General features: G+C 39.5%; 1 protein-coding gene across 10 annotated transcripts in view; it reads right to left on the reverse strand.

Annotated features, from left to right (window-relative positions):
• Positions 1–23,924: 23,924 nt before the first annotated feature.
• GULP1 (GULP PTB domain containing engulfment adaptor 1) overlaps positions 23,925–26,765 on the reverse strand; it is a 146,535-nt gene continuing 143,694 nt past the window's right edge. For all 10 annotated transcript variants that reach the window (XM_021540931.3, XM_021540935.2, XM_021540937.2 and 7 more), the window contains one exon: positions 23,925–25,967. In XM_021540931.3, the coding sequence (XP_021396606.1) occupies positions 25,896–25,967 (72 nt within the window). In that variant the 3' untranslated portion in view covers positions 23,925–25,895. The remainder of the gene's footprint in view (positions 25,968–26,765) is intronic.

The following is a 26,765-nucleotide window of genomic DNA, read 5'->3' on the forward strand; positions in this document are numbered from 1 at the left end:
TGTTTATTTTAGTCTGCAATAGAAACCACTGAAAACTTAAGAATGTGCTTCCAAACTGACCCCTAGCCGAACCCATTTGCCTCAGTCCCATTTGCTGGTTTTTTACTAGCAAATGATGCTGGAGTAAGGTGTAATAAAGGACTGAGCAGGAGAAAAAATCTGTAAGTGGCTGCAGATCACAACATGGGACACTATAGCTGAAGACAATAAACACTAGGCTATTTTACAAACAGGAACACGTCAATTAAAAAAACCTTCTAGTTTTGTTAACAAAGGAACTAAATTAAGCAGCAGGATTACTTTGGACTTTGGCTTATGAATTAGCAAAAAAAAACCCCCAAAGCACAGGAAAGGAAATTAGAGTTCAGAGAAAGCACACCTCAAGAATCAGATCCCACATCAGGTTATAAAGCACAAAGAGATTTTTGAATTACCCTCTCGAATGATACATGTGACTTTTCAAAGTATGTACAATATGTCTGTCAGCTTGCAAGTATGCATGTGTTTGAGATGGGCAAAAACATTCAAAAACATAACAAAAGCATTCAGAACATACATCTGATGAGTATGTGCCAGAATGTACAGCTGAGAGGAAAATCAAATAGATAAATAAATAAACAGCCCAAATGAAATCTGACTGAGAAATAAAATGGAACAGACTTATTACACATATTTCTTGATTTTTTTTCCTTAAATAATTTTCTACTAGCTAACAAATGATAAACATGTAAATTCTCACACTATTATCACTCTATTTCTTTATAAACAATAGCTTAAATACCACTGAAATGACTGTGCACGTTTATAGATAGCATTCTTTGGCCACATCAGAAATTGTCTACAGACAATTTTGACATCTGCACTTGTGTCCAAAGCAGAGCCAAGGATCTATTTGGATTTTCCATCTGCAAGCATAGAAATACTGCAATGCGCAACCTGCAGTAAAAATATTCTGAAAAGTTGATTACTACAAATTTGGATTAGTTCTTTTTCTTCATTTTTGACAAACTAGAGCTGGTGACCAACCCCTCAAAGATGCCCAATCCCCACTTGAAATGCAACCACAGAGCCAGCTAGTGTTTAACTTTGGGAGTTGAAGATAAGGGTGTTTTAATTCTGGTGTTGAAGTATAAAAATAATACAGAATACCAAAAAATATGACAAGTTTTAAGAGCTTTGTTCCTCATTCCTCCTCCCTGGCCTTGGGACCACCTGCTGAGACATTTACCCCTTGGTTACCACGTGTAGTAAGGCTCATTCCCAATTCCCCACTGAGGAGTGTGGCACAGGCAGTATTTAGGGTTTCCCTGGCTGCAAGTCATGACTTTTCTGTCTTGTTCCTTGGCTTTGCATCTCTGAGAAGAGGCTGGCTCTGTCCTTCCTATGACATTTTCCCCCAGGGAGCTGAAGGAAGCAAAGAGATGCTCTTTGCCTTCTGCTCTCTGTGCTGAGCAAGCCCCTCTGTCCCTCTCAGTCCCTCTGTACATAAACATGGTCCCATCAAAACCATCTTGGTGGAGCTCTGCTGGATCCCCAGCACTTGTCAGCATCCCTCCTGTCCTTGTATGCCCAAACAGGACACAATACTTGTGATGTGACTTCACAAGTGCCACATGGAAAGGAGTAATGACTTCCCTCAACCAGCTGGATATGTCTAGACTCCAAATATTCTCTGTTTTAAACTCCTTGAGGATGTGGGACTCAGCCTGGGCCACAGTCCAGCCTCTGTGTTCTCAGCTTTTCTTTCAGTGTGTCTTCCAGCATTTTGTAAAAAAAGAGAAGCTTCTCCTTATCTGCCTCCTGACTTGGGGTTCCTGCATTTTTTTTCTTCCTCCAGCCTGACCTCCAGCCTATCCCTTCTGGAATCACTACCAAATGACACTAATTTTCAGCTTTCATCTATCTGACAGGGTCCCAGCCTCATCACATACTTTGTAGTCATGCTGTGTAGCTCAGAAATGACTCACATGCTTGCTTTATGGCCACATCACATCTTTTCATTCTAAAGCACAGAAGAACTTTGTTCAAAACCCAGACATAATACAGGGGTTCTCAGTACAAAAAGGATGTTTGTCAATAGCTTCCACAAAATCCCCTTACATTAGAAACAGGAAATTTTGTGGTATCTCAACTATTGCCATACGGAAGACTTTTCTAAACTCTTAATTTTTCGTAGTCTTGGGTAGTTACCAAGTTGCTATATTCATCTTGGTGCAAACCACAGAAAATTCCTTTGTCTGATATGTGTGTTTTTGTGTCAATATAAAGGACCTTAGGAAACAGACAGGGAAATAGGTACTGTGCTCATCTGTGGTGATATTGCTTCAGAAAACTCTTGCAACAGAAATGGAGGAAAAGTATTCATACATTACTTTACACAAAATACATCTCTGTGGCTCAGTACCTGCAGAAAAATGCAGTTTTGCAATGTATCCTTGCTATTGATACTGAAATCTGAACAAAATCTCTTCCTCCTTCACCAGCAAGTCTTTTCTTTACAAGTTATAAAACACCTGTCCTAAATTCAGAAACACAGCTGTGCAGGATAATAGTAGTTTCCTTGCTAACATTAATGTGGCAAAAGCAATGCCCATACACTCAGCCCTGAGCTGTGGGCAGAAAAGCTGGCCCAGTACCTGGCAGAGCCTTGTTTTGTCCTGAGTGGGGTGAATGTGCTAATCATGGTTATATAAACCTTGCACTGGGTTTTGCAGGTTTCTTTGTACAATGGTGGCACTGAAAGTGCTGCTGAAGTTAACTTAAGTCACCAGAGTTTTCATTTATTTAGAAAACAGACATGTTTATCTATAATGCTGCTGGGGTAAATTCTAGTGCAGTTACGCTGGCTTCCTCCACAAGGTTTGCCATATTAAAGCTACCTTTGCCTATCAACTATATCTGCTCTGGTGAACACTGTGAAAATCCCCTTTGTACCACCTGCCTTCCTGCTGTGCAGAAACAGAGATATTCACTCTTTTCCAGTGTTTCCTGTCCACAGACATGAGTGGGCCATCACTTGGGCCCGTGCAGATTGGAGACACGCATCTGGAGCAGAAGCCGCTCGTTCCGTTCCTACGTGGGCGTTTGAGAAGCGCCTCTCTGGTTCACGCTTCTCCTGTTGTTTTGCAAAAGCAGCTGGCCAGGGAGAGGACCCAGGCAATTTGCTTCTCAGTAATGAAGCCCCAAGAGGTTCCATGACTCACGCCCTCGGCGTTCCTGCAGATGCTTTCCATCAGCAGGCCGGCAGGGATGTGCCTCCAGGAAGGCTCCCAACAGATGCTCCGCACAGGCTGTTGCTGCTTCTCCAGCACGTCTTTGCCTGCCAGGGTGCTTTGGGCTACACACGCCTGGAGGGGGAAGAAGGGCAGGGAGAAGCAGCTAGAACTCACCAAAGGCCCAGCAAACTTCTGTAAATCAACGGGCTGCAGACCTCACAGGCAAGGCACAGGAAATCACAGGATGGCTCGGAGGGATTATTAGAATCTAACTTCCAGGGACTTGAGGACTGTCATGAGAAAACTGCAGAATAGCAAAAGATTTCTTCATTGCATTAGTCAGAATCAGAATGCCTGTTCTGCAAATTTTATTGTCCTTAATTCCAAATCTGATTTTGGCTCAGTTAGAAACAATCTCCACTCGCTACTATTTGAGGCATGAATACGTACACACATATACATACATATACATATATATATACACACACATACATACACATACATACACATGTATATGCATATATTTTAAAACATTTCTAAAATATTTTTGTTTGAACTTGCTGTAAAATGAAGCTATAAAACAGCAGAACTGCATCTCAAGCTGAATGTTTTGGAGCAACCTAAACAACACACAAGATTAATGCAAGCTGCAGCTCCTCTTAAGGCAGTTTCTACTCCAATTTTTTAAAATCTAGCCTGCTCACTTTGTTTAAATTTTCAAAATTGAGGTATTTTTAGCAGTTTTATAACATGAATATGCTGCTTAAGTAATAGAAAAAATGAATCACTTTGCATTTGTTTACTCTTTTTACCATTACACTTTAGAGTAATCTTGCTAATTAAGTTTCAATAGCAGCTGCACTTTCAAAAAAGATTATACATGATTTAAATACCAGTTGAAAGGAAACAAATGTGTCTATATTACATTAACTTTTATGTTTCCATCTACCAATATTAATATCTTGTTTTAACTAAGATTTACAAGTTAAGTGATACAACAGTAAATATTTATCAACACAACTTTTTCCAGTAAGCAAGAACATTTCACTCAGTTTTCTTTTCCCCAATGAGTTTAACTAGATGATGCTTTTATGTTAAAATTGATAGCTCTGTCTTTAACCATCAGCAGGCAAAATCTGCTGCATCTAAATGTGAGTTCAAAAAGTCAGTTGACAAAATCTCATTGGTATTGAACGATTAAGGACCAGACTCATTCCCACCTTCCTGTAGACATTTGACAGCCTTAAATTTCATCAATATTGAGTAAGAGTACTTTTAATATTTGTTTCCTTATATGCTTTCCCCCCCCCAGCGACTCAAGAACTGATTTAAGCCCAAACTATTTGAAGGCTCTTACTTGCTGCATTTGATTTTGTCTGCAGTTCCCCTATCTGCCTCATAAAGCAAATTAGAAATCTTCTCATGTCTAACAAATTTATGGAAGGCCAGCTTACAGAAAGTTGCTATCTGCATGACACCACTGTCATAATCTGGTTTATTTGGCAGTGCTGGTCTGGACAAGCCCTGGATGAACTTGCCCTTTTTATGTAAAGCAACCTCTTCCTTCTAAGAGTTAAAGTTGAAAGACAGGTCAGTGTGGCCCAGACAATCTCTGTGTTATCACGTATCATTAATTATGCTTCATCCTTTATCTTCTGAGTGGTATGTTCATTAGGCCGAAGCATGTATTGCTTAATGAGACATTTTGACTTTATTACTCTTTCCCAACTGTTCAGGGAAATTTATATTTGTAAGTTTAAAGCACAGCCAAATTGACAGTGATAGACAATTTGGCATTAGGCACTTTTTTCCAAGATTTAGTCCAACACTGTCTTATTGAATACAGCTGCAAAACTCAGATCTTACAGATGGTCACCACAATTCTCAGAGACTAGAAAGCCAAGATATTGGTGCCAGCTTATGTAATGACCCTTAAAGTACTGACATGTACAAGAAAATCCACGTGTCTTTACTGTGCCTTTTTTCCTAAGCAGGCGTGGTTGGAAGGGGCACGTTAGCTGTGTGATGTTCTCTGAGAGGTTGGTGCTACCCAAGATGGATGTGAGGGTCTCCACTCTGATCCTGTGCCCACTAAGGAACAAAGCCAGGCTGGTAATGACAGCTTCCCCATGGTGGTGGGAAAGGAGGACAGCAGACAGTTGTTGCTAGATTAGTTTCTCTTCAGGATACATTGACCTTCTCATGGCAAATAATGGTAATTTTTTTTGCAGCTGAATACATAAACACTATTTTTATTTTCTGTGGGCTGTTCTGCAGGGAAAGGAAAAAAAAAAAAAAAACCAAAAACCAAATCCAACCCAAACAAAAATCAAGCTGCAGTCAGTATACCAGTTTTTTATTCCCCTCCTCTTTCTGCATGCATGGCTCCTTAGGGCTCATATTTTCATGGAAGACCCTCACATAGACAGTAATAATTTGTGAAAACCAGAGGGGCCGTTGTTCCCAGGTTTCTCATTTTCCTTCACTGCAGTTTGGAATCCATCTTCCAGTCCTAGTGGTCCCACTCCTTACCCAGCCACTGTCACCTTAACATGCAGCTGATGGCTGAGTTTGATGTCACAAAGGGACAGTTCAAGAGTGACATAGAAAATAAGGACTGGAAAGGCATAAACTTACATTAAGAGAAGCAGATCCTACTTTTAATAAGGGATGCTGAACTTCCTCCTGACAAAGTATAATGATCTAATTTTGTCTGATGCTTCTTTGAGGCATCAGCACCTCCCTGAGAAGGAGGAGGAAACTGCACACTGTTTTGGATGCAGAAGATCCAGCAAGAAGTCTCCTACAACCCCCATGCAACATTTTCTCTAGATTTTCACTAAGCAAAGTAGTATGAGTGTAGATTTTATATTAATATGATAAAATAATATTCTTTTGTTTGCTCAGTTGCAAAGATCATGTTAAAAAAATTCTGAGAACTGAACTTCCTGATGTGTTTTGCAATAATTAATTTTATGTGGTTTAAATATGATTATGAAAGAATATTTGGACTATTATTAAATTTTATTATTCTACTTTAATGACATTTTTATTCTATCAATAAAAAATGATGGAATTAAAAATGACATGATCTCACCTTAAAGTAATTCTGTCTATTAATTGGAAAATTAGAATTATATTTTTTCTTTTTTTTGAGAATAATGGTTTCATATCAGAAAGCAGGAAGGAGAGCTACATGCATAGCTTGATTCTGTTCAAACTCAGCTGAATAAAATCAAGCCATGCCAATTTAAATCAGCTGCAAATCTGGCCTCTGATTATGATGTTTTCCATTTGGACAGAGGGATGTGCAATGCATCAGCCGGTCATATTAAAAATGATCCAAGGTTATTCAGCCAGAGAAATCATTAATCTGTTTGATTTTGCATTGTGGGTGATCGTACAATTTTTATTCCCAGAAAGAAAATAAGAAAATTGGTCCAAATGCTATATCCTTCTTGTCTGCCCTAATTAAAAGAGGTTAGTAGCATTAAAGAGTCACCCTTGAACTAAAAGTCACTATAAGTCACTCCCATGGTGCAAGGCTTTGAGGAAATGATCTGGAGAGGTGGGGAAAGTTTGGAAGGTGAGGGAGGAAGGGGATTTGACCATCTGGGACAAGGGGAGTCCAGGCAAGGGCAGAGAAACGCGAAACTCTAAAAGAAATGAAAGAAGAAATTTGGATGCAGGAACAACACACTTTGCAGGTAGCTAAAAATTAGACCTGAAAAGATTGTGCATTCCAGAAGTTTGCCAGAAGTTTGCTTTTTGCCCTCATTGCCCCTTTCATCACAGCTGAGCTCTCTGCACCTGCAGCCCCTGCACAGATGAAACATCCACTAACCCTCACCTCCACCTCCTCTTTTCCAGTGCCATCCCAAAGGCCCCGATCCCAGCCAGCTGAGCAGCCTCTTGCAAGCATCACACCAATAATTTGGTTACCAACGTGCCCCAGTTACCACAGCAAACAACCTGGATGCTCTTACACAGACTGCTCCTTGTGAGTGCCCTGCAGCACAAAGCTCTCCTGGGTGCATCTCCACACCAATGCCACAGGCACAGAGGAGCCACATGCTGTGGCCCCAGCACCCCACAGCTCCCCGTGCCTCTGCCTTCACTCCAAAGAGCCCCTCCAAAGGGCACCTTTGTGCCTCAGTAGAGTAGTGGCACCCTCACACCCTGAGCTCTCACACCCTGCTTCCCACCAAGCTGCCCCAAATCCAACTTTCATCAAACAGAAGCTCCTGGACCTCAGCATCTTGTGTTTTTCTCTGCTGGATCTGACTCTTGATGCTGCACTCCCTGGGGATTGTGCAGAATATTTTAATAGTTCTGACACCGTGGCTCAGTGCTAGCCAAAATATTCATGTTGCTTTGTTGCCTTTTTTTTTAATATTTTGGTAAGTAATTATTTGAACATCTTTTTCTTATCAACCTGCTGGTTTGAAGGTAAAAATACTTGGAATTTCCCCCATGCTACACAGAAAACTGTGAAAGTTGTTCACTAAACTGCTGCCATCTGCCAGACACTCATTTAAATACACTGCATATAGCAAAAGTGAATTTGATTAAACAAGGTCTTGAAAGTATATTCTTACTGTCTGAGATTAAGCCAAATACCTCCTTTTTTTCCCTCCCTCTCCCCAGCCTAAGCTTATCTGTACTTATTCCAAGGAACTGTACTGACATGGTCTCCTTAGAGATTTTTTATAATCTTTGGCAGAAGCAAAAGCCTTAATAATTTCCTTGACGTTTGCTGTTTATTTAGGGCCAATGTAAGCCATCTATTATATATCCCAATCCTTAAATGACCCCTAAATGGCAATTTAATCACATTTTTCTCAGAATCAATACTATTGTTGGAAAAAAATCCATCTAGGACTGCTAAGGACTAATATTGTAGTCTAATGACTATGGCTGCTCTAATAAATTCAATCCATTTTACTGTGTCTTGTCCTTCACAGGGGTTCCAGAAACTGCAGTTTGGAGTCTAGACAGGTTTATATTTTTTGCATAAACTTGAGACATTCAGTTTCTCATTCCTCAAATCAGTACATTTTTGCCACACACAGGGAAGAGCTTTAGCTATCAGATATCTCACATCCTTGTATTCAACTTGAAATTTCCACAACTGGGCTAAAAAGCAATCTTTTTAGGAGTTTTTTTTTTTTGCCAGATGCCCAAAGGTCACTTAGAGCCCCCAGTCCTTGTGTTCCAGTGCTCCACCCACCCTGGATCTGATGACTTTCTGATTCTTGTCCTCTAATTTCCATTGCTCCCAGCATCACCGACATCACTTGGGGTTGCAAACCTCTGTTCAGTTTAAAAGGAATTTTCCATTTTCTACTGGAATAACAATTCCACTGTGCTCTGGAGCTCGTGTCCATGGAGCCCTGCAGACTCCCTGGTCCCTGCAGAGGTGTGCAGCTCGCTGGGCACCACGGGGCAGCCTTGGAGCATGGGCTGAACCGAGAGCGAGCCCACGGCTGGACAGGGCAGCAGGCACGGGGCAAAGGCAGGGCTCTGAGCCGTGGCAAAGCCTCAGTGGGGACATCAAGAAGCCTTTCCTGCAAGGGAACTCTGCTAAATTTCTTGCAATAGAAAGTTTCTTGACTGAGAGCAGGGAAATGGCACACATGCTCTCTTTCAAAGTCAAAGAGTGCTGGCAAAGGGCTGTGTTCAGATCCTTTTATTTTTATCTCTTTCTTTTGAATTTCCTCTGTTTCATATATGACCTTGTTCCAGATATTATATAAACAAATCTGATTTTTTTTTTTTTTTTTTTGGTTTTGTCTGTTTGCTTTGAACAAGGGTGCAGACAGATCTCAAAATCTTGGCTGCCTTGGGATCCTGTCACCCTTCCTAAACTAAAAGTGCTCTTGCCACATGACTGCCAATGCACTGATCTCTCTTCTGGCACTTCCAAACCACCATGAGCTTCCTCCAGAGGGTCACCACTGTTCTGGTTTGTGTATGCTGTGACAAACAGGACATGTGATACGTTCTGTGTTGTGGCCTCAGATTTCTGCAACTGGACTGTTTTGGATTCTCTGTCATCTCCTGGATGGGAGAAGATAATCTGCTTTCTACACATTCATTCTGAACTGCACTGACTGGCCAAACTCTAATTATTTTATCAGGGTTTTGTTCTGGTCCTGCAGTAGTATCCAACAAAACTTTGTCCTGGATCCCAGTTCCTGTCTTTTATTAGAATTTCAGCACCCTCGCTCCACATGGCCTTTAGAGATCACTGCATTTTATAATTTTCTTCTTCTCCTTTCCCTCCCCTGAGCAAAATCACTTATTTCTTGAACAACACACAGAAAACTGTTACTAAAAAAGAAAAATGGGGTTTGTTTGTTTTTCTAGCAAAGAGTTTTCTGGAAGATGGTAATTGTTTCATAAGAAATTAGCTTGATGATTTTCATGAAAAAAAATTTTAAGAGGCAAGAGAAAACTGGAAAATAAATTATTTAAATTGAACCATGAGATGAAAAAAAGAGGAACCATGACCCAGAAACCGCAGATTTTCTGCATAGCTGTCTAAAACTTCTCCAAGTATTCAATCTCTAAATGGAGATCTGGATGAAGATGAAAGATTGTATAGGATGGCTATTATTATCTGTGGCAATATCTGCAATGCTGTGGAGTTTTTCTACAGCTGATTATCTATAGGAACTTTCTGTGGTTTTATTAAAAGAATAATGAGGTTCAACAGAAATGTTATAAGAATCTAAAAAATTTAATTTAGATAATCCTAGAGGATTTAATTCTTGCATATTATTACTGACATACTTGAATACACAATTATGCAGAGTTCCTGTTTTAGTTACAAGATACCTCATAAAATAGATACAGCATTAAGAAGTACAGACTAATTTTCTAGAAGCATGGAAATGTAAATGTTCTTATGTTCTTATGACTACATTTATTATCCCACTTGTGAGTTTATATACATACTGCACTTATTTACAGTGCTTAAGTTGAAGGCAGATGCAACTGTAAGACCACAATCATTATATCTGCTTACCTTATTTTATATTATCTAGTTTTTGGTGTTCTCTGGATGTTACCCATCACTGCACGTGTTTTCTGCTGGGGTTTCTCCCAGTATGTGCTCTCTGGCTCACAGAGTCACTCACATGCCATATTGCAGTGACAGCCACTTGAAAGTGGATTTATGGGACAGTTCAGATGAAGTATTCTGATTCAAGCTAAGTGGGAAACAAGAGAGATGGAAAATAATGAAAGAACCTGAGCAAAATTATTATTTAATGGCTCTGTCAGGTAATGGTAGAACCATGGATGTGAGTGATATATAGATATAAAACAGTATGACAGACTCATTAAGACAATAGTTTACACTGTGAGAGTCACAATATATAGGGGAAGACAGAATTCTTTGAAGCCTCTTATAATGATTACTTGAGAAAATAAATTAGAAATTATTATTGGGGAGTTTTCTTCTATAGATCTCCAAATCAAGAAAACTCTGGTAAAGTATCTCTAAGAATAACTATTTTATCATTACACTTATTTTTATTTTTAAACTCCATTAAATGTTGCCATTATTATTTTTTTAAATTACTTGTTTAATAGCAAGGCAGTCTTAATTATCTTGTTTACAGTTCTAGTGAGAAGTATAGATGAATGGCAGTGCTGGTTTTTCAATTACACTTCAGTAATTTGATTTGTGGCATAACACAACAGTGAGGAAATCCACTGTGTACCAAAATAGATAGAAAAGACTCTTTCCTCAACAGGGATTAAAAACAAATAAATAAGTAACTAATACCTCATTTGGTACCATCAGGAAAACCCAACACTTGGCACCATGACACCCAGCAAGGCTGGGTTTTAGAAGACTCCTTATTGCAGATGCCTTGTTTTCTGAAGCTTTCCCTCAAAATCAAAAATCAAAGTGCCCAGATCTATCTACCTCCAGCTGTATTCTTTACACAGGAACTATTTGTTTTTATTTTTGTTTCCCTGTAGGGAAAGCATGATCAGATACAGAAGAGTTGACATCACCTCCAGCAGGTTTAGGGGAGCCTACAAATCCTGAATATTAAGATTGACCCTTGAGCTTTTGTACAAATCAAAGGATTCTGTTCAGGCTTCAATTGCCTCTGCCCAGGCATGGAAGATGGCCCAAACACCTCATTCAAGCATTTCCTCAGAGGGCCTGGCCTGCAGTCAGCAGGGGAGAAGAGCAAGGGGTGAAATCCCCAGCCCAGAGCACCCAGGAAAAGGCTGATTGTGGCAGGAGGATGCACAAGCCAGTCCTTGAGGCAGTCGGATGAAATCCAGGGGTCAGGCAAGGACTGAAAGGGTTCAAATGGCTCAAAGTACTCACAAATACTCAGGTTCTTCCTGCAGACCTCTGAGTTGCACCTCTGTCTCTCCACTGCCCCACCTGAACTTAGTTGCACAATCTGGTATTTTCCACTGAATTTCTCTGGAATTTGGATACTAAATTCCCACAGAGTCCTGAGAAAACCACTGGAAGAACATAAGAAAAAATCAATCTACACTGTATGGATATCTGAGTTGGGTCACACCTTAAAGGGCTATCTTTTTATGCAGTATTCATGATGGTAAATATTCAGAAATCTCAAGAACTCTTCCAGACAGAAAATTTTCAGAGTGAATCACATAATGGCACTTTTAAAGAATAAAAGCAGGAAGTTGTACTTTCTCTTAACAGATGGAAACAGCAGATGTGCCAGGTAATTTAATAATCTGTGGCAATATTAGTTTTAGATCTGAGAAAAAAACATACTGGATTTTCTCCAAGGACATAAATTAAATAAAAACATCAACTAACACCCAAATAGAGGAGGTTAATCAGCACATCACATTTTTTCATGTGGTAGTTTGGTGCAGTGTCACCTTGACACAGTGTGCTGCTGCAGCAAAGGAAACAACACAACAAGAGCCATCTGCATGTGATAGAAATCAAATTGACTGCCCCATGGTCAGCATTTCACCAGGCAATCCTTTAGAAAGGCTGCTCCGGAGCACTGCAGGCTCCTGCTGGGATTGGGGGTCTGTAAATGCAATTGTTTAAGACTGCAGCTGTTTGACATGCTTTACTGCAGAGATGTGCAACAGTGGGATTAAATGGGCAATCCATCCAGAGAAACAGAAACAACTGGACTGAAGATCCCGGTCAGTTTAGGATTTTAGCAAGCAGAACTGATAGCTGCTCCTTCTGCTCCTTTCCCTGCTGCTGTTCATAACTATGCAGCCTCTTAGTGAGCCTGCAAGAGAGTTTCAGAGTCAAAATAAGCTGCACTCTGCTTACACATGACAGGGATTTTAAAGTAGTAGGACTAAGTGGCCTACAGATATTTTAGTGTCTTGAAAGAACCAGAATTACATATTGGACTCTTCTGATAGGAGTATTTCTAACTAATTCCTGTTCAATCTGCAATAAAATAATGACAGGAAGCACAAGTATTTTAAAACAGCATAAAAATCGTAAGATATCTTACTAGGACATCTTTCTCTTTCTTTTTTTTTTCTAACTCCAAAGGCTGTTGTCTTTAAAAGGATTTAAATTTCCTCATTTAATAGCAAGTGGTTTGAATTATTTTGTTTACAGTTCTAGTGAGATCTATAGATTAGAGGCAATGCTGTTTATCTCAGAGCTCTTCCTAGCTGTCTTCTCCAACTCTCATCTTTCTTCCTTTCTGTCCTCCCTTTCTGTAAAGGAAACATTCCTGCCCAACTCTCCTCCCTTCACACTGCTTCACTTCTAATCCCATGGCAAGATCCCTTCCTCAAGTGTTAAAACAAAAAGCCCTACCCAAATGCCAAATCAACCCATCAACAAACCCCCCCATTGCAGCTTTAGCAAACCTGGATGAGAGAGGACATTGCTGCTTCCCAATATCCCCTGAGGCACTCAGCTCAGTCCTGCTGAGCCACAGGATGTCACTGCCACTGCCCAGGGGACACACTCCATGCTACCCTGCAAGGACCAGGAGCCAGAGAAGCTGATATCTTTCCTCATCCCCCTTTGCCTCCCCTAAATTCCCCAGTGCCTTTGAGCTGAACTCTTCACCAACACAAAGGCACCCAGGATTTCTGGCTGTGTCATGGCCAGGTCCTGCAGGGTCTCCCAGCCTGTCTCAGCCTGGCAGTGCCACAGGGAGGTGGGTGAAACCCTTCCTGCTCAGCTGAGACAAGGTTATTTCTGTCTGCAGCTCTTGGAGGGCAGAGTCTGTGGCACCCGTGTGGTTTGGAAGGGTTTCTGTGCTCTGCTTTCACGTGGAGATATCTCAGCCCTCTTCAGCCTCCTGCTGTGTGCTTAGATAGGATGGGACATCCCAAAAAGTAACCAATCACTGCTGTTGTGGCATGGCTGTAGAGTGGATGATGACCAATTCAGTATGAGCATTTCCCTGCTAAAAGAGTAGAGAAATGGGACAGGCCTGATTTGACTCCCCTGGTACACCAAAAGCTGGGCAGTGACTAAAATAATCTAGGATTTTTGGTAAGTAAAATGAAGCAGATGCTTGTCAAGGTTTTCCTAGCAGAGCAGCCTGAGATTTGCAAACTGCATGTTCTGACTTAGATCAAAACCACAGAGCATGTTGGAGTTTAGCTTGGATTTGAGTTTTTCCAGAAACAACGGAAACTTGGTATCACTTCAGATCACAGATGAAACAAAGAAAGAAAATCTTCATTGCAGAGTTCAGTTTGTGGTCATGTCATGTGAAAGGAGGTCAGATTACTAGTGACCACACTGAAAGCTTTACTCATAGCTGAGTTCAGATATCATGAGAAGTAAAAAAGCTCTCCAATATCTGACCAAAAAAAAAAAAAAAAAATTGCAGCCTAGAAGTATTAATGAAATTAACTTAGGATAAAGTTTGCTAAGTAGATATCTAAAGACAGCTAAAACGTCAACTCAGAGTGAAGTAATTCAGCTCAAGAGAAAAAACACCAAGGAACACTTCCATTGCTTTTGATGATTTTGGCTTTTTTGCCTTGAAAATGCTGGCTGGAAACGACCTACATCCTTTTGTTCTGGGTATATTTTAAGAATAACATCTTAATCATGTTATTTTCCTATTTCCCTAAAACACCCCTTCCCCTCTTTTCTTTGCTCCATTACTCTGTCCTTTCAGTGGCAGCCCTGTGTGAATGAGAAAGAACAACCTTGGTTAAGGAGGTCTAGGGCTTACAACACATTACATTTAGAAATTGGTTCTGGCAAATTTACCAGTCAGTCATGCTGAGGAGTGTCCTCACTTCTCTGTGGCACACCCCTGCTCAACCACAACACAGGCTATTTGGAACATGAGACTCTTGGGATTATTTGAGTGAGAAAATTGGCAAATAACACTTTCTAATGCTAACAATTTGTCTAGTAAAACCTAGGTACTCAAATGTACATGTCTGAAAACAGATACAGGGAATAGAGAACCTATCCTGCACATAATTAGAGCTAGCTTTGCTGAAGTCATGTAATGTACTGACTTCCCTTCCAACAAAACCATTTCAAAATGTGCTGTTAATTTGGACACAAATGCCCTTTCACTGTACTCCCTGATGTGTCTTTTTTTTCTTTTTTTTTTTTTTTTTTCTTCTTGTTTCTATGTAAGGCTGCATTGGCCAGTTCAGAATAACAGCACATGTCACACATCTATCACATGTCTCAACCTCTAGCAAGAACTTTGCTTCCTTGATCCCTTTCTCTCAAATTCCACTTTTTTCTTCACTAAAAATACTAGAGTAAATAAAAAATATTTCAATTTTCTCCTACTCTATCCATATTAATGAAGCAAAGTTGGCATAAACTATGTATCAAATGTATATAAGAAATGCATATAAGTGTATATGTATATATATATCAAGTCATAGGGTTTCTAAATTGATAGATTGCAGCATCACTAATGTGGCAGCAAGGAAGGCCACAGCTCTTAAATCTATTTCATGTGGTTACTCACTCTGCTATTGTGGGCTTTCCCAAAAAATTTATGTGGGTTTTTTTTTGTTTGAAGGTACATATATAGACCTATAAAAGCATCTCCACTTAATCACCTGCATGTATAAATATTTGCATGATTAAAGGCAAGAGCTGGAGTTTACTGTGTTGGTTAGCTACTCTTGCCATATTCTTAGAATGGGAAAAGGTTATTTTTCTTTTCCAAACTGCAGGTTGATTTCACACAGATAGAGATAATTATATAATTATAAAATGTATATATTTTTTTTTTCTTTCAGAACGGGGAAACAAGAACTAACTAAATTTCCTGGAGATGGGATTAGAAATGTATTTTGCTAATTATTCCAGGGAGGAGCTGGCTGCCAATCCTGGAGGAATTAAGTGTCTACATTGTCTGTCAAGTGTCTGAAGGTACCTGTGGGACAGTCACAGGGAGAACCACTGTCACACTGAGAATTATTATACTCTGTCAATAAAGGCTATTGTGAAACAATACAAATTAAATTAGATGCATAACAATCCATGAAAGGGTCACATTAAAACATACTGCCATGCACCACCATAAACCTGTGTCCCTCTGAGCAAAGGGTTCCTTGCAGTGAAAATTTCCACGATTTGGATGCACTTAGTGGAGAAAGAATGCTTTCCCCATGAATTGCCATGGGCTCTATACACATCAACCACTGGATATGAAATCAGGCAACAAGAATTGGGAAGGCAGAGAGGATGGATGCCCCAGTACCACAGGAGTCCAACATCCCTGTGCTGTGCACAAATAACCTCACACAGAATGTGGTTCATTGTTCTTCTGGCAGCTGCTGAAAATGCTGACACAGGATGGAAAGTGATTGAGCAAGGGAATTGCACAGCTTTCCCTCCTGCCTTTCCCTGCTCTGTCCTCTGCTGCAAGTCTTCCTGTGCCTCTCCCTTTTGATGACACTGACAGGGTGCTAACGTGAGAGCTTGTCACTTTTGTCCCCAGCCCAACCTTCTCTCCAGCTCTCTGTGCTTACACTTGTTTGCCCAACCACATTGTCCAGACACCAGCTCCAGCCACAACTTCCAAAGGGAGCTGCCAAAGCTGTTGGGACCTGACCTGGCCCAGCCCAAGGCCTGGCAGGCTGTGCATGGACAGGTGGCATCCCTGTGGCACACACTGCCCTTTTCTCCACAAACACCTCTGACTAAAGAGCGTTTTACCCTCAGCAGAGGTCAGGAGAGCCCCTGGCCTCAATGGCAAAGACTCAGAAGAAAAGTTAATTATACCTAATGCAGCTGAAGAGGGAAGCAGATTGTGCAGAGGTCTGGACCACAGAAACCTTCAAAGAACTACTTGCACCAGATCCTGAGTGTCCTGGAATTACCGGGAATTGAGACTGCTATGACAGAGCCAGTGGTCCATATGGAAATTAATTCATGCATCAGGGCTGGAGATGAAATTGTAAGCTTTACAGTCTGCTTGGATGGGTGGTCTTACCACCCATGAACTTATCTTAAGACATAAATTTGGAGGAGGCACTGCTGTTGGTCATTTCTGGAATTCCTAGGACATGGCATACGGGCCTTCAGCAATCCACAGGAGGATTAAAGTATTAACAGGAATATTGGTCACAGGGAATTGTGTGGGTGGCAGAGTTGGGATAGTGGAGGCAGCCAAGTCTGTGGGGCAGCATTTCACTTTTGCATGTGCATTCAATCTGTCCTAGCCACAGACTGGTCCTGAGACAGCCCTGTGGAGAGCAGGAGTACCTTTGGCTTGCCTCAAGCAGCATCTCCTCAGCAAATGAACTGCTGAGGACCATGATGGCAGCCACACAAAGAAAGTCCTTCCAGACAGACCTTAATGGGAAGCTGGGACTGATTCATCAGAAGTATCTAGTGTGCCTTTCATGAGGTTTAAATGATCATGCTTCAAACAAATCCTACAGCAGTGCTGCTTGGAAGCCTGGTTTTCCTCTCAGCAGACACTCCACAGGAACCAATTTAAGCTTGAGGGAAAAAAAAAAAAACAACTAAGATATGAAAAAGATATGGAAGCATTTTTGTGTTTCTATCTCACCATACCTACAGTGGTAAAAAACCTGGGAAACATCCAATATAACAGTGTGACTGAAAGGTAAACAGTTTACCCTAACAAAATATCTTTGAAAAGGCAGTTTGTAGGAGACAATCCCAGAGCAGCAGCACACAAGAATTTTGGTAAGAACTTATTTTTATAAAATAAAGGTATGGCACTGTTTACCTGCTTTCTAAATTTGGCAAGGTTTTTCTACCATGTACCTGTTATGCACTGATGGGACAAAAACTGTAACACCAGAATAAAAACAACAGTCATTAGCTGGTATGGTAAAAACAAGGTACACTACAAGGTTGTACCAACATAATCCTTAAAAGCAGTTTGAGGCATTACTGCATCTTGAATTTTCCCTGCCTTTGGTCAGGTCTCAGTATGCTTGAACTTGCTTCCCTGGGTGCCAGGAATAAACTCCCCACAAACTCCTGCTGTGTTTTGCTGGAAGTGTCCTCAAGTGTTGCTTTCCAGGAGTGTAACCTCAGATCAGCTCTAGTCAGAGCCCAAGTCGTGTGATGCTGTTGCATAAGGTGTGGGGAGGAAAAAGCACAGCCCTAAGGAAACAGAGAGCTGCAGATCACAAACCAATCCAGCATTCCTGGAAAACAGCAGGCTTCTTGGGGCCAACCTCAGGAGGTTTTTTTAAACTTTTCTTGGAGGCTTATTTGCCCTTTGAAACACCAACATGCAACTTGTGATTCACAGGAAGCAGGCTGGATGTTAGGTTTCAGTAAAAAACAGTCTTGCCACTGTTTCTAAGCAGGAATGTCAGAATGTTGAGATTTGGCACCCACTATATATTTCACAGCTTTCCAGATCCTTCTCTAAGAAGACTGAAATTGTGGAAAAATAAAAATTAAGTAATAAAACCTAAGCAATTATAAGATAAATAAGTAGTATTCAAATAAATAGACTACTCTATGGGCTTGCAATTATAAAACACAGGGATGATGCATTTTTTTATACCTTTCATTAAACTCTCTCCTGATTATTGTTTTGTTGCTTTTAAATTAAATTTGGGGAGTCAGAATGTGTCCCTATTTAATCTAAATTCTGCCAGAATGCATTTGAAGGTACCTTTTCCCATGGGTTTCCCCTCAGGCTGAGAAAAAGCAAGTTTTAAATGTTCCATGTTTTGTAACAGCTGAGAGAGGGGCCAGTATCTGGAGTGTATTCAATGTCTGTCTGCACCTATTTGCCTTGTGCTTGAACTCCTGATGGAGATTGACTTGACATTTCCACATACTCTTAATCTGTATTCCTGCTCAGCAGCTGCAGGGTCTGAAGCAGCTCCCCATCCAGCCCCAAACTGCCCCCTCCTGACTCCAGAGGTGCCTTGGAAGCCTCTGGAAGGAAAGATTTCAGCGCCCCCGTTTTGCACGTGTGCAGCATTCCCACCCCAGTGTGAACAGATCAATGAGCAAATACCATTTCAAATATTGTAAACAGTTTGTCCACACATTTGTCTGAAAAATGAAAGCCATCTGCAACACAGTAGTTTTAGACCCTTAGATAGCTACTGCTCAGTAGCATTTTCTGCATCAGCTATACATTCATAGATGCTCTAAATGTCTTTTCAGAGCAGTTAAGCATCATGTGAGTGTTTTCTGTGGGGTCATGCAAATTCAGGTTTTTCCTGCTGATAATCTCACACTAACTTTCTCGTTTTACATCAGTTTTCTCACTGCTTTCCTGTACCTATTCCCACCATAACAGTTTGCTTATGAGCACACACCCAGATTCAGGATGACTCCTGCACCAGAATAAAATATTGTTTAGAATATTGTGTGGGATTTTTTTCCCTTTGGCATTCAACCTTCTAGCCAGGGAGGTCTGTGAGAGACTGGATCAGTGGTCCTGAGAAAACAAATTGCTGTTTTCCTAAGTTTCAAGTAAATTCATTATGGTCTATGACTCATGTGGCTTTAATGGCCTTACTGGTTTATTTATTAGAGTGCCAAGAGGCAATTTATCTTGTTTACTTAGCTCTCTAGTCACATGTTTCAGACTTAAATAAGATTCCATTATTTTAAAATGCCTACTTTTAAAAGGGCTGTTAAACAGTGGAATCTTCTATGAGATTATATGACTCCAAATTTCACCCATCAAGCCTTTGCCATGTTACCACAGCATGCAACTCTCATGACACAGATCACAGCCTTGTTCAGTATTTTTACATCAAATATTACAGCAACCTACAGATCCTATCAAAATACACACAGTGAGTACTAAAAATCCTTAACACCCAACACCCTGAGGGACAGCTTTTAGTGCAGATTCACTAAAACCTTAGAGATGTGGAAACAGACAAGCAACTTGTAAAGTCAACATTAACACTTTTCACCAGGAGACACTCCGACTCAAAATCTGGAAACAGCATTAAGGATTTTAATTTTTTTTGTTATTTTTTAATTTTTTTTTTTTTCTTGCTTCTCAGCAGCAGCACAGCAGATCATCAGCTAGGCTACATCAATACAGCCTGACTCATGAATGCAGCACAGCTGAGCCCAGTCACACAAACTCCCACAGAGCAGTTCCATGCTCCTGGACAATTTCTCACTCACTCTCACTTACCTTGAAAACTCCTACCTTCATTGCCAAGTGTAGTTGGTTATCCCAGGTTTACAAATCATAAATTATATGTGATCACATCACTGTTTTACAGGTTGAAGTGTTTCAAAAATTTAGATTTATTCTGGCTTTTTCATAGTATATAAGGGTACAAAACCAGGAGAACCCCATTCCTGCATGGTTTACCCTGTAGGTGACTTTAATCTGCCATTATGGGGGCTCTCTTCCACCACAAAATCCTTAGAAAAGTATGTACAGGAATGATAATGTTCTAACAAACCCTAAATATTAATGAAGAGGAGAAAAAATAAATCTCAGATTTCTAATCTATCCAGGTCCTTAGAATAAGTTGAGTTGCTTTTTCTCCCCCAATAAACCATATTATCTTTAGAGCCTTATCCTATTGCAGTGCACACAGAAGATTTTGTGTCTTTTCAGTGTCAAGAACTGCTTTATTTGAAAATAATGAAGTTCCTTTAAAAAAAAACCCCAAAATACAAGAGCACCAAAATATTTTAAATGCACAATAATTTTTCAAAAACAACCAATTTAGATCCCTAGAGAACTCATTCAGTTATTTTCAGTGAAACATGCTCAAAATATTCCAATTCTAATATGGTGCAGAAGCTTCAAAAAGCATCTTGCTTTTACTGAATCAAATGCTTACAGAATGCAATCATAAAAGAAATAAAACTTGCCACAATTTAAATGTCACACATGGTAAAACCTGAGGTAGCTTTTAGAAGTACTCAAGCTGAACAGAATTTCTGAGTTTCTTTTTGGTCAGACAAGCTTGTGTGTAGCATGAAGCTGCAAAGAAAGTGAACCAATGAAAATTTGAAAGGATCTATCCTATGACTCCTCTTTTGGGAAAGTTCTTATAAGGAGATTAATTTCTATAAAGGTTTTATTAACAGGCATATAGAAAATATGACTGTCATGCCTACCAGTCAGTATTAGAACAAAGGCAATTAGCTAAAGAACTTTTGTAATGGCTTAGTACAACTTCCTTCTGGAAGCCTTTATCAGCTATGCAATTTAGCCAGGTTTTTAACATGATACAAACTACTAGAAATTAGGATAAATGCATGGAACCTGGAGCTTGCAGCAAGAAGCATTGTGGACAAGGTTCACTGTGGTTACCTACCCTGTGGGAGGCAATATTCCTTGCCTCTGGCACACTCCAACAGCTCCAAGAGCAGTTCAGGGGGACTGCAGACAGGACAAATCTGCTTTTTGGCAGCCCCCGTACAAGCCTGAGATAGCACAAAAAGCGATGGGGCAGAACGAGAGAAGCTCTTGCACCAGTTAAGTTTCACAAAAAATGCAGTGTGACTGACCTGCTTCATGTTGGCACGAGATGATACTTTATTCCCTTTTGATTTTCTTCTAGACTTCCTTCCTAAACTGTTTCTGCTCCTTATTAATCTTTATTGCAAGGCATAAGCTCTGCTGAAATAAACAGTGGAAAATGTGAAGGAAAAAAAGAAAAACAAGAGTCTAAAGGCTGAAATCTGCTGACTTGGGTTACTGTCATTCATATGAGACTTAAAATAAGTTCAGTCCATTCCAGAATCCACTTTAGGAGGCTTAACCAGCAGGGTTTGTTATCCCCAGCTATATAGAAATTAGATTATTGGAAAATTTCTTGAACATAAAAGTTAAATTACATATTCGTATGTTTGGAAAGCTTTACCCCATGACACACACGAATTACATACTCCCCGAATCCCACTGTGTCTTGTACTTTCAGAAAGTGTTTTGGTCTGATGAATAAATAAATGTATAAATAAATTAATAAATACATTAATATAATAATTAGTAATAATATTAATAATAATATATTAATATAATAAATAATAATATATTAATATAATAATAATATAAACAAATTTATAAATAAATTAATCTATGCACCACCAGTGGGTGAATGCTGAAGCATCCCTGGAAGGCAGCACGTATTAAAAATGTCAGGCTTTCCCTCAGAGAAAGCACTGCCTTATCCTTCTGAAATAATGAACAAATCCAGATACTTGAAATCCTGGTCTCTATTTCATTTATGACAACAACCAGTACTTTTCACCAGCTCACAGTGCAACTCATGCCTCAGTTTCCCATTAAGAATTAGTCTAAAAAGAAAGGGGGGGAAAGCAGGCTAATGAAGCACCAAAGCTTACTTGCTGCCTTTTAGCTGAAGCTCACCAAACACCTACCAGTAGGCATTTTCAGTTGCATTTTAAAACATATTGCCAGTTATTCTGAGGGTTTTTTATGTGTGACTTCTGCATCCTCTAATTTTAAAAAGCAACAACAAAACCCCAAAGTGTGAAACTAAGGAAACTGAGAGCTTGCCTGCATTTTTTCAACACATCTCCTGTCTTTTGAGGGTGTCCAAAGGATGACAATCCCTAGTAACAGTGCAGATAGGGGCTCTGTGTGTTAAAGCAGAGGTTTCTCAGGCAGTGACAGTCTCCTCTTTTGCAGAAGGGACTTTTTGTGAAGCTGAGTTGCTTGGTGAAAATGAGACCAGGCTTAGTTCCACAAATTGAAAATTAATCATCACAATGAAGTCTCAGAGCCAGCCCCATTTCTTGGCACATTCAAGCACCTCTGGGATTCCACAACCATGCTTCTGCAAGTGTGAGAATTTCTCCTTTTTTTCCTTTCCATCTGTGAAGCCAGAATGGAATATAATTCCTTTCACCACATGAAGGATTTGGTCTTTACCAATCTGAGCAATTTGATCAACTTTATGTTTAGTACAAATTCTATCTATCACATGGAAGGGCAAGAGCCACTTGCAGACCCATTGGAAGTAAAGATGAGTTAGGCCAAGAACATCCTGCACTGATGCTCAGTGATTTATCACAGGTTAAAAAAAGAAAACACCAACTCACCATATTTCAGCTGTTTGACTTCAGAATTCTAACCTGAGCAGCTTATTTACTCAGGTATACCGTGATAGGCAGGTAGGAAATAAAAAATACTTCCTATCAAAGGAAAGCAAGAAATGTAAAGCAAGGAATCCTGCTTCTAGGTGTTAATATAGCTTGCTATGACAGGCCAGGAGAGTTGCTGGACATTCAAGTGGAATCAAATCTACTATTACAAGTCCAGAAGTGATACAGCCACAGTTAGCATGGTCAGCAGAGTGATCACAGGTTACAGAAAAAAAAAAAAAAAAAAAAAAAAAGGAATGGAAAGAAAGGGCATTCAAAATAAAGCAAAAAGTGTTGACAAAATGGGCAGCATAAAGCTGCACTCGTATTTTATTCTTGTAGCAATTTAAAGTGAAAAAAAAGGTCTTGTTCCTGACTCATTGGCACCATATCTGGTGTTTCTCTCTCTGTAACAAGAAAACCTCCACAACCAACAGTGTGTTGTGAGCAGCAGCAGCATCCCCCTGCCTCTGACCAGAGCCAGAGAGATGGCCCAGGCTCCCCTGGCTGCTCCCAGGCAAGCATTTTCACAGCAGCAGTGAAGATGTGGCACAAGGTGTTGCCTCTGCCTGTGAGAGAACACTGACAGCACCCATTCCCCTGGATATTCAAATCCCATTCCCACAATCCAAGTGCTTAGATGGGTTTTGAGCATCAGCTTGGAGGGAAGTTTTACAAGGGAAGAAATTACCAGATGGTTTAAGATCACTTCCCTCAAAAGGACTGACACCATCTGTAGCAGCCTGTGCCATTCACACACCTGGGTTACAGAGATTGTTTTCTAAGGCTCAGGAAAACTTCAGTTATTATCCTTCCCTCCTTAAATAGTCAGTCAGCAGCCAAGTATAATGAACAGAGAAGTATGGGGGAAAAAAAGGCAAAAAGAAAAGTCAATTAAATCCAGGAAGCACTTCAGAGAGAGTTACTCCCTAATTGTCAGTATTACACAGCTGCATCTAGAACAAGATTTTTCTCTGCTGACTGCAGATTAGCCCAAACTCAGTAATAAAAGGGATTGGAGACATTCCCTGTCTGAGATCAGATCCTTTCCAAACGTGACTTTTGACCCATTCCAGCTCTAAACCCTCTTTTGTGGCAGATCCAGCCCAATATTTAAGCACCACCCCACCCTACCTTCTAACTGGGCATTTTAGTGAATTAACACTGTGTTCTAGGAGGCAATTTATTTAAAAACATTTATTTTAGGCAAAATTAAACAGACATTTGAGATTACATAGAAATACAGTTTCCAATTGGATCACATAAAAATTAAAAATGCACTGTTGTGTTGATTTAAGTATTTTTGTATGCATTGACCAGGTATGTAAGATTTAACCATGCCATTTGCAGTCAACTATCATAAAAATCAGTAACGAAAAAGGTTTTTTAAAATGTGCAAATATTATCTTAGTGTTACCATTGATAATAAATGACCACTAAATAAATGCTTATTATGTAAAGCTTTTTAAAGTACAATAAAAATACAAATTCTATTTGTTAAAAAAGGCCATTGCTATGGCTACTAAACATCCTCATTATACAAATTCGAAAATACTATATGACAAACAAAATTATAAAGACTTTTCTTTATGAAACATATACTATTCTATTTGTTAGTGATTTCATATATTTTTATATATATATATTTCTCTATAATACTCTATATGAATGATGAACTCAGAATAAGAGAGAGGAAGACAAATGCAATGCAGGATGTTAAGGCCCCAGTTCAGCAAGGTACCTGAGGATGTGTCAAACTCAGCAAAGGAACAATCCCATTCTTTTAGAGGACTCCAAAGCTACATGCACAAGTACTTTGTTGAACAGGCATAAAAATACTCGCAATGAAATTGAAAAACGTGGTTTTGGTGTAAATTGTGACTGTTAAGGACAAAACTATAAGTTATCAGCAAAAAGCCTCTCATAAAAAAAAAAAAATCTGAACATTTTGGGAGGGGGGATTTCCACATTTGTATGTTTTTAAGGGAAAATACTAGAGTTTTGAAAGCCTTTGAATTGAATTCATGATGCTAATTTTCTGAGATAGGTTTAAGAAGGAGTTTTATTGCTTATGAGAAAGATTAATGAAGAGTATGCATAGACATGTCAGCATTCATCTCACCAGCAGCTGAGAATTTTGGTGTGCCGGTATTTCTGTAACAGGAACAACCAGTGAGTACAAAGGACTTACTAATGGTTGATTCTCTGCAGAAAGCCTCAAAATTAAGGACATGGAACACTAAAGAAGAGAGTAAAAGAATTATACTCAACAGAGCCTGGCTGTAAACACTCAGGTGTTTAAAGTAATTACAGAACTGAGCCCAGTGCCTGCTTATCACAAAATTACATAAGTTCCTAAGTAAATACAAGACCATAATCTTCCTTTTAAGTTATGGCTAGTATGTAATGGATTCCAAGGTACATACTTTACACTTCAGCTATAAAATATCAAAACAAAGGGCGGTTGCCTTGCCATTCTGCAATTTAGCAGTTCTTCTAGGCTCATTAAGCACTAATTAGCAGAATAAAAACTTGTTAGTTTCTAAAACATGAATGAAGGACCTAAAATCTGGATTTTATAAACCAATGAAAACATCTGTACAGGATACTAACCACACACAGTGATGGAAATCAATCACACTGCATCCAGATTTTCTTTTGAAGCATATAGTAATGGTTAGTATTTTATGCTTTTTTCACTGCAAATTGAAATTTCTGTAGCAGATATTAATATTTTTACTGCTTGAATATTAAATAATCCCTTAAAAGCATAATTTCAAAATGCTGCCAGGTAAAGTATTATGTAGAATTCATGCCTGCACATTTGCAGAGACAGACAGAGAGAGAGGTATGAGTGACCTTTCTGAAGAACTTCTCCAAGCTAACAGTTATAGTAAACTTGGGCCAAAATGTGACAGAAAGAAACACAACAGCGTAATTTAATCCATAATTCATAAACAAATACAACTTTTTACATTTGTACAGGGAAAGACTGGAAATAATTTGATTTTTTTACAGAAGCAAGCCTCACAAGAGTATACATGTTGAAAAAAGCAATTTTTGGCACATGGATAGTATCTGTGAGTATGTGTTCAGAAATAAAAACACTGTGGAGGAAATTCACATTGACTTTCTTGGCATCAGCACCTGCTGTCTAGTGGGTCAAGACAAAATACTGTGCCTTCGAGAGTTAATCCCATTTTGAACCCCTCCTGCAATGAAACAAGACATCATTAGTAAAGAGCCAAGTGAGTTCTGGAGGATCACATTCTCCTTGTAAAAGCATTTCAATCCAAGCATATCTTTAGGCAGACAAACTTCAATGATACTTCAGCCTGAATTCACAAATATTTACATTATTTGGTCAGCCACTTTTCAGTAAGTCATAGTGGTTAACTCATAAAAGATGTACACGAGATGTATACAAAAGCATAGCTACAGTAAGTACATAAAGTGTAGAAAATACTATAGAATAACAATACTGAGTATTCTTGTGCATAGGTTGACAGAAATCCAAACAAGTTTGACTTGCAGCATGTTGTTCCTGAGTAAAGTTCAAGAAGATTTATATTAAAAAATACAGCTATGACATGGGCATTTTACTCATACAAGGTGTCTCTTATGTTCTTGGTGCTGTAAGAGCACCCCAGCAAAAAGTGCTGACTGCCCCACCTCAGGAGCTGCTCTGATTTGCTCCCAGTGCAGTTTAATTGACAGGGCTTTACTGCCCACTGCTATCTGAGCTTCATGAAAAAGGCAAATAAAATTATACTTGCTCAACTACAAATGAAAAAAACTGTGCATTTTAAAGGCATGTAACTCAGTAAAATAAAACACAGTGATCTTTTGAAAGTGCAATGAGTTGCTTTAAAAGTTGAGACCAAAATTCCTGAGTTTACTGACATTCATTTTATTATTAGAAACACAAAAAAGATTATAAGTTGGATGCTACCACCTTCTCTACAAAAAATAAAATTAATTTTACAAATACTTTTTTTTTGTACGCTTTC

The sequence above is a fragment of the Lonchura striata genome, chromosome 8, assembly GCF_046129695.1.
Source record: "Lonchura striata isolate bLonStr1 chromosome 8, bLonStr1.mat, whole genome shotgun sequence".
NCBI lineage: Eukaryota > Metazoa > Chordata > Aves > Passeriformes > Estrildidae > Lonchura > Lonchura striata.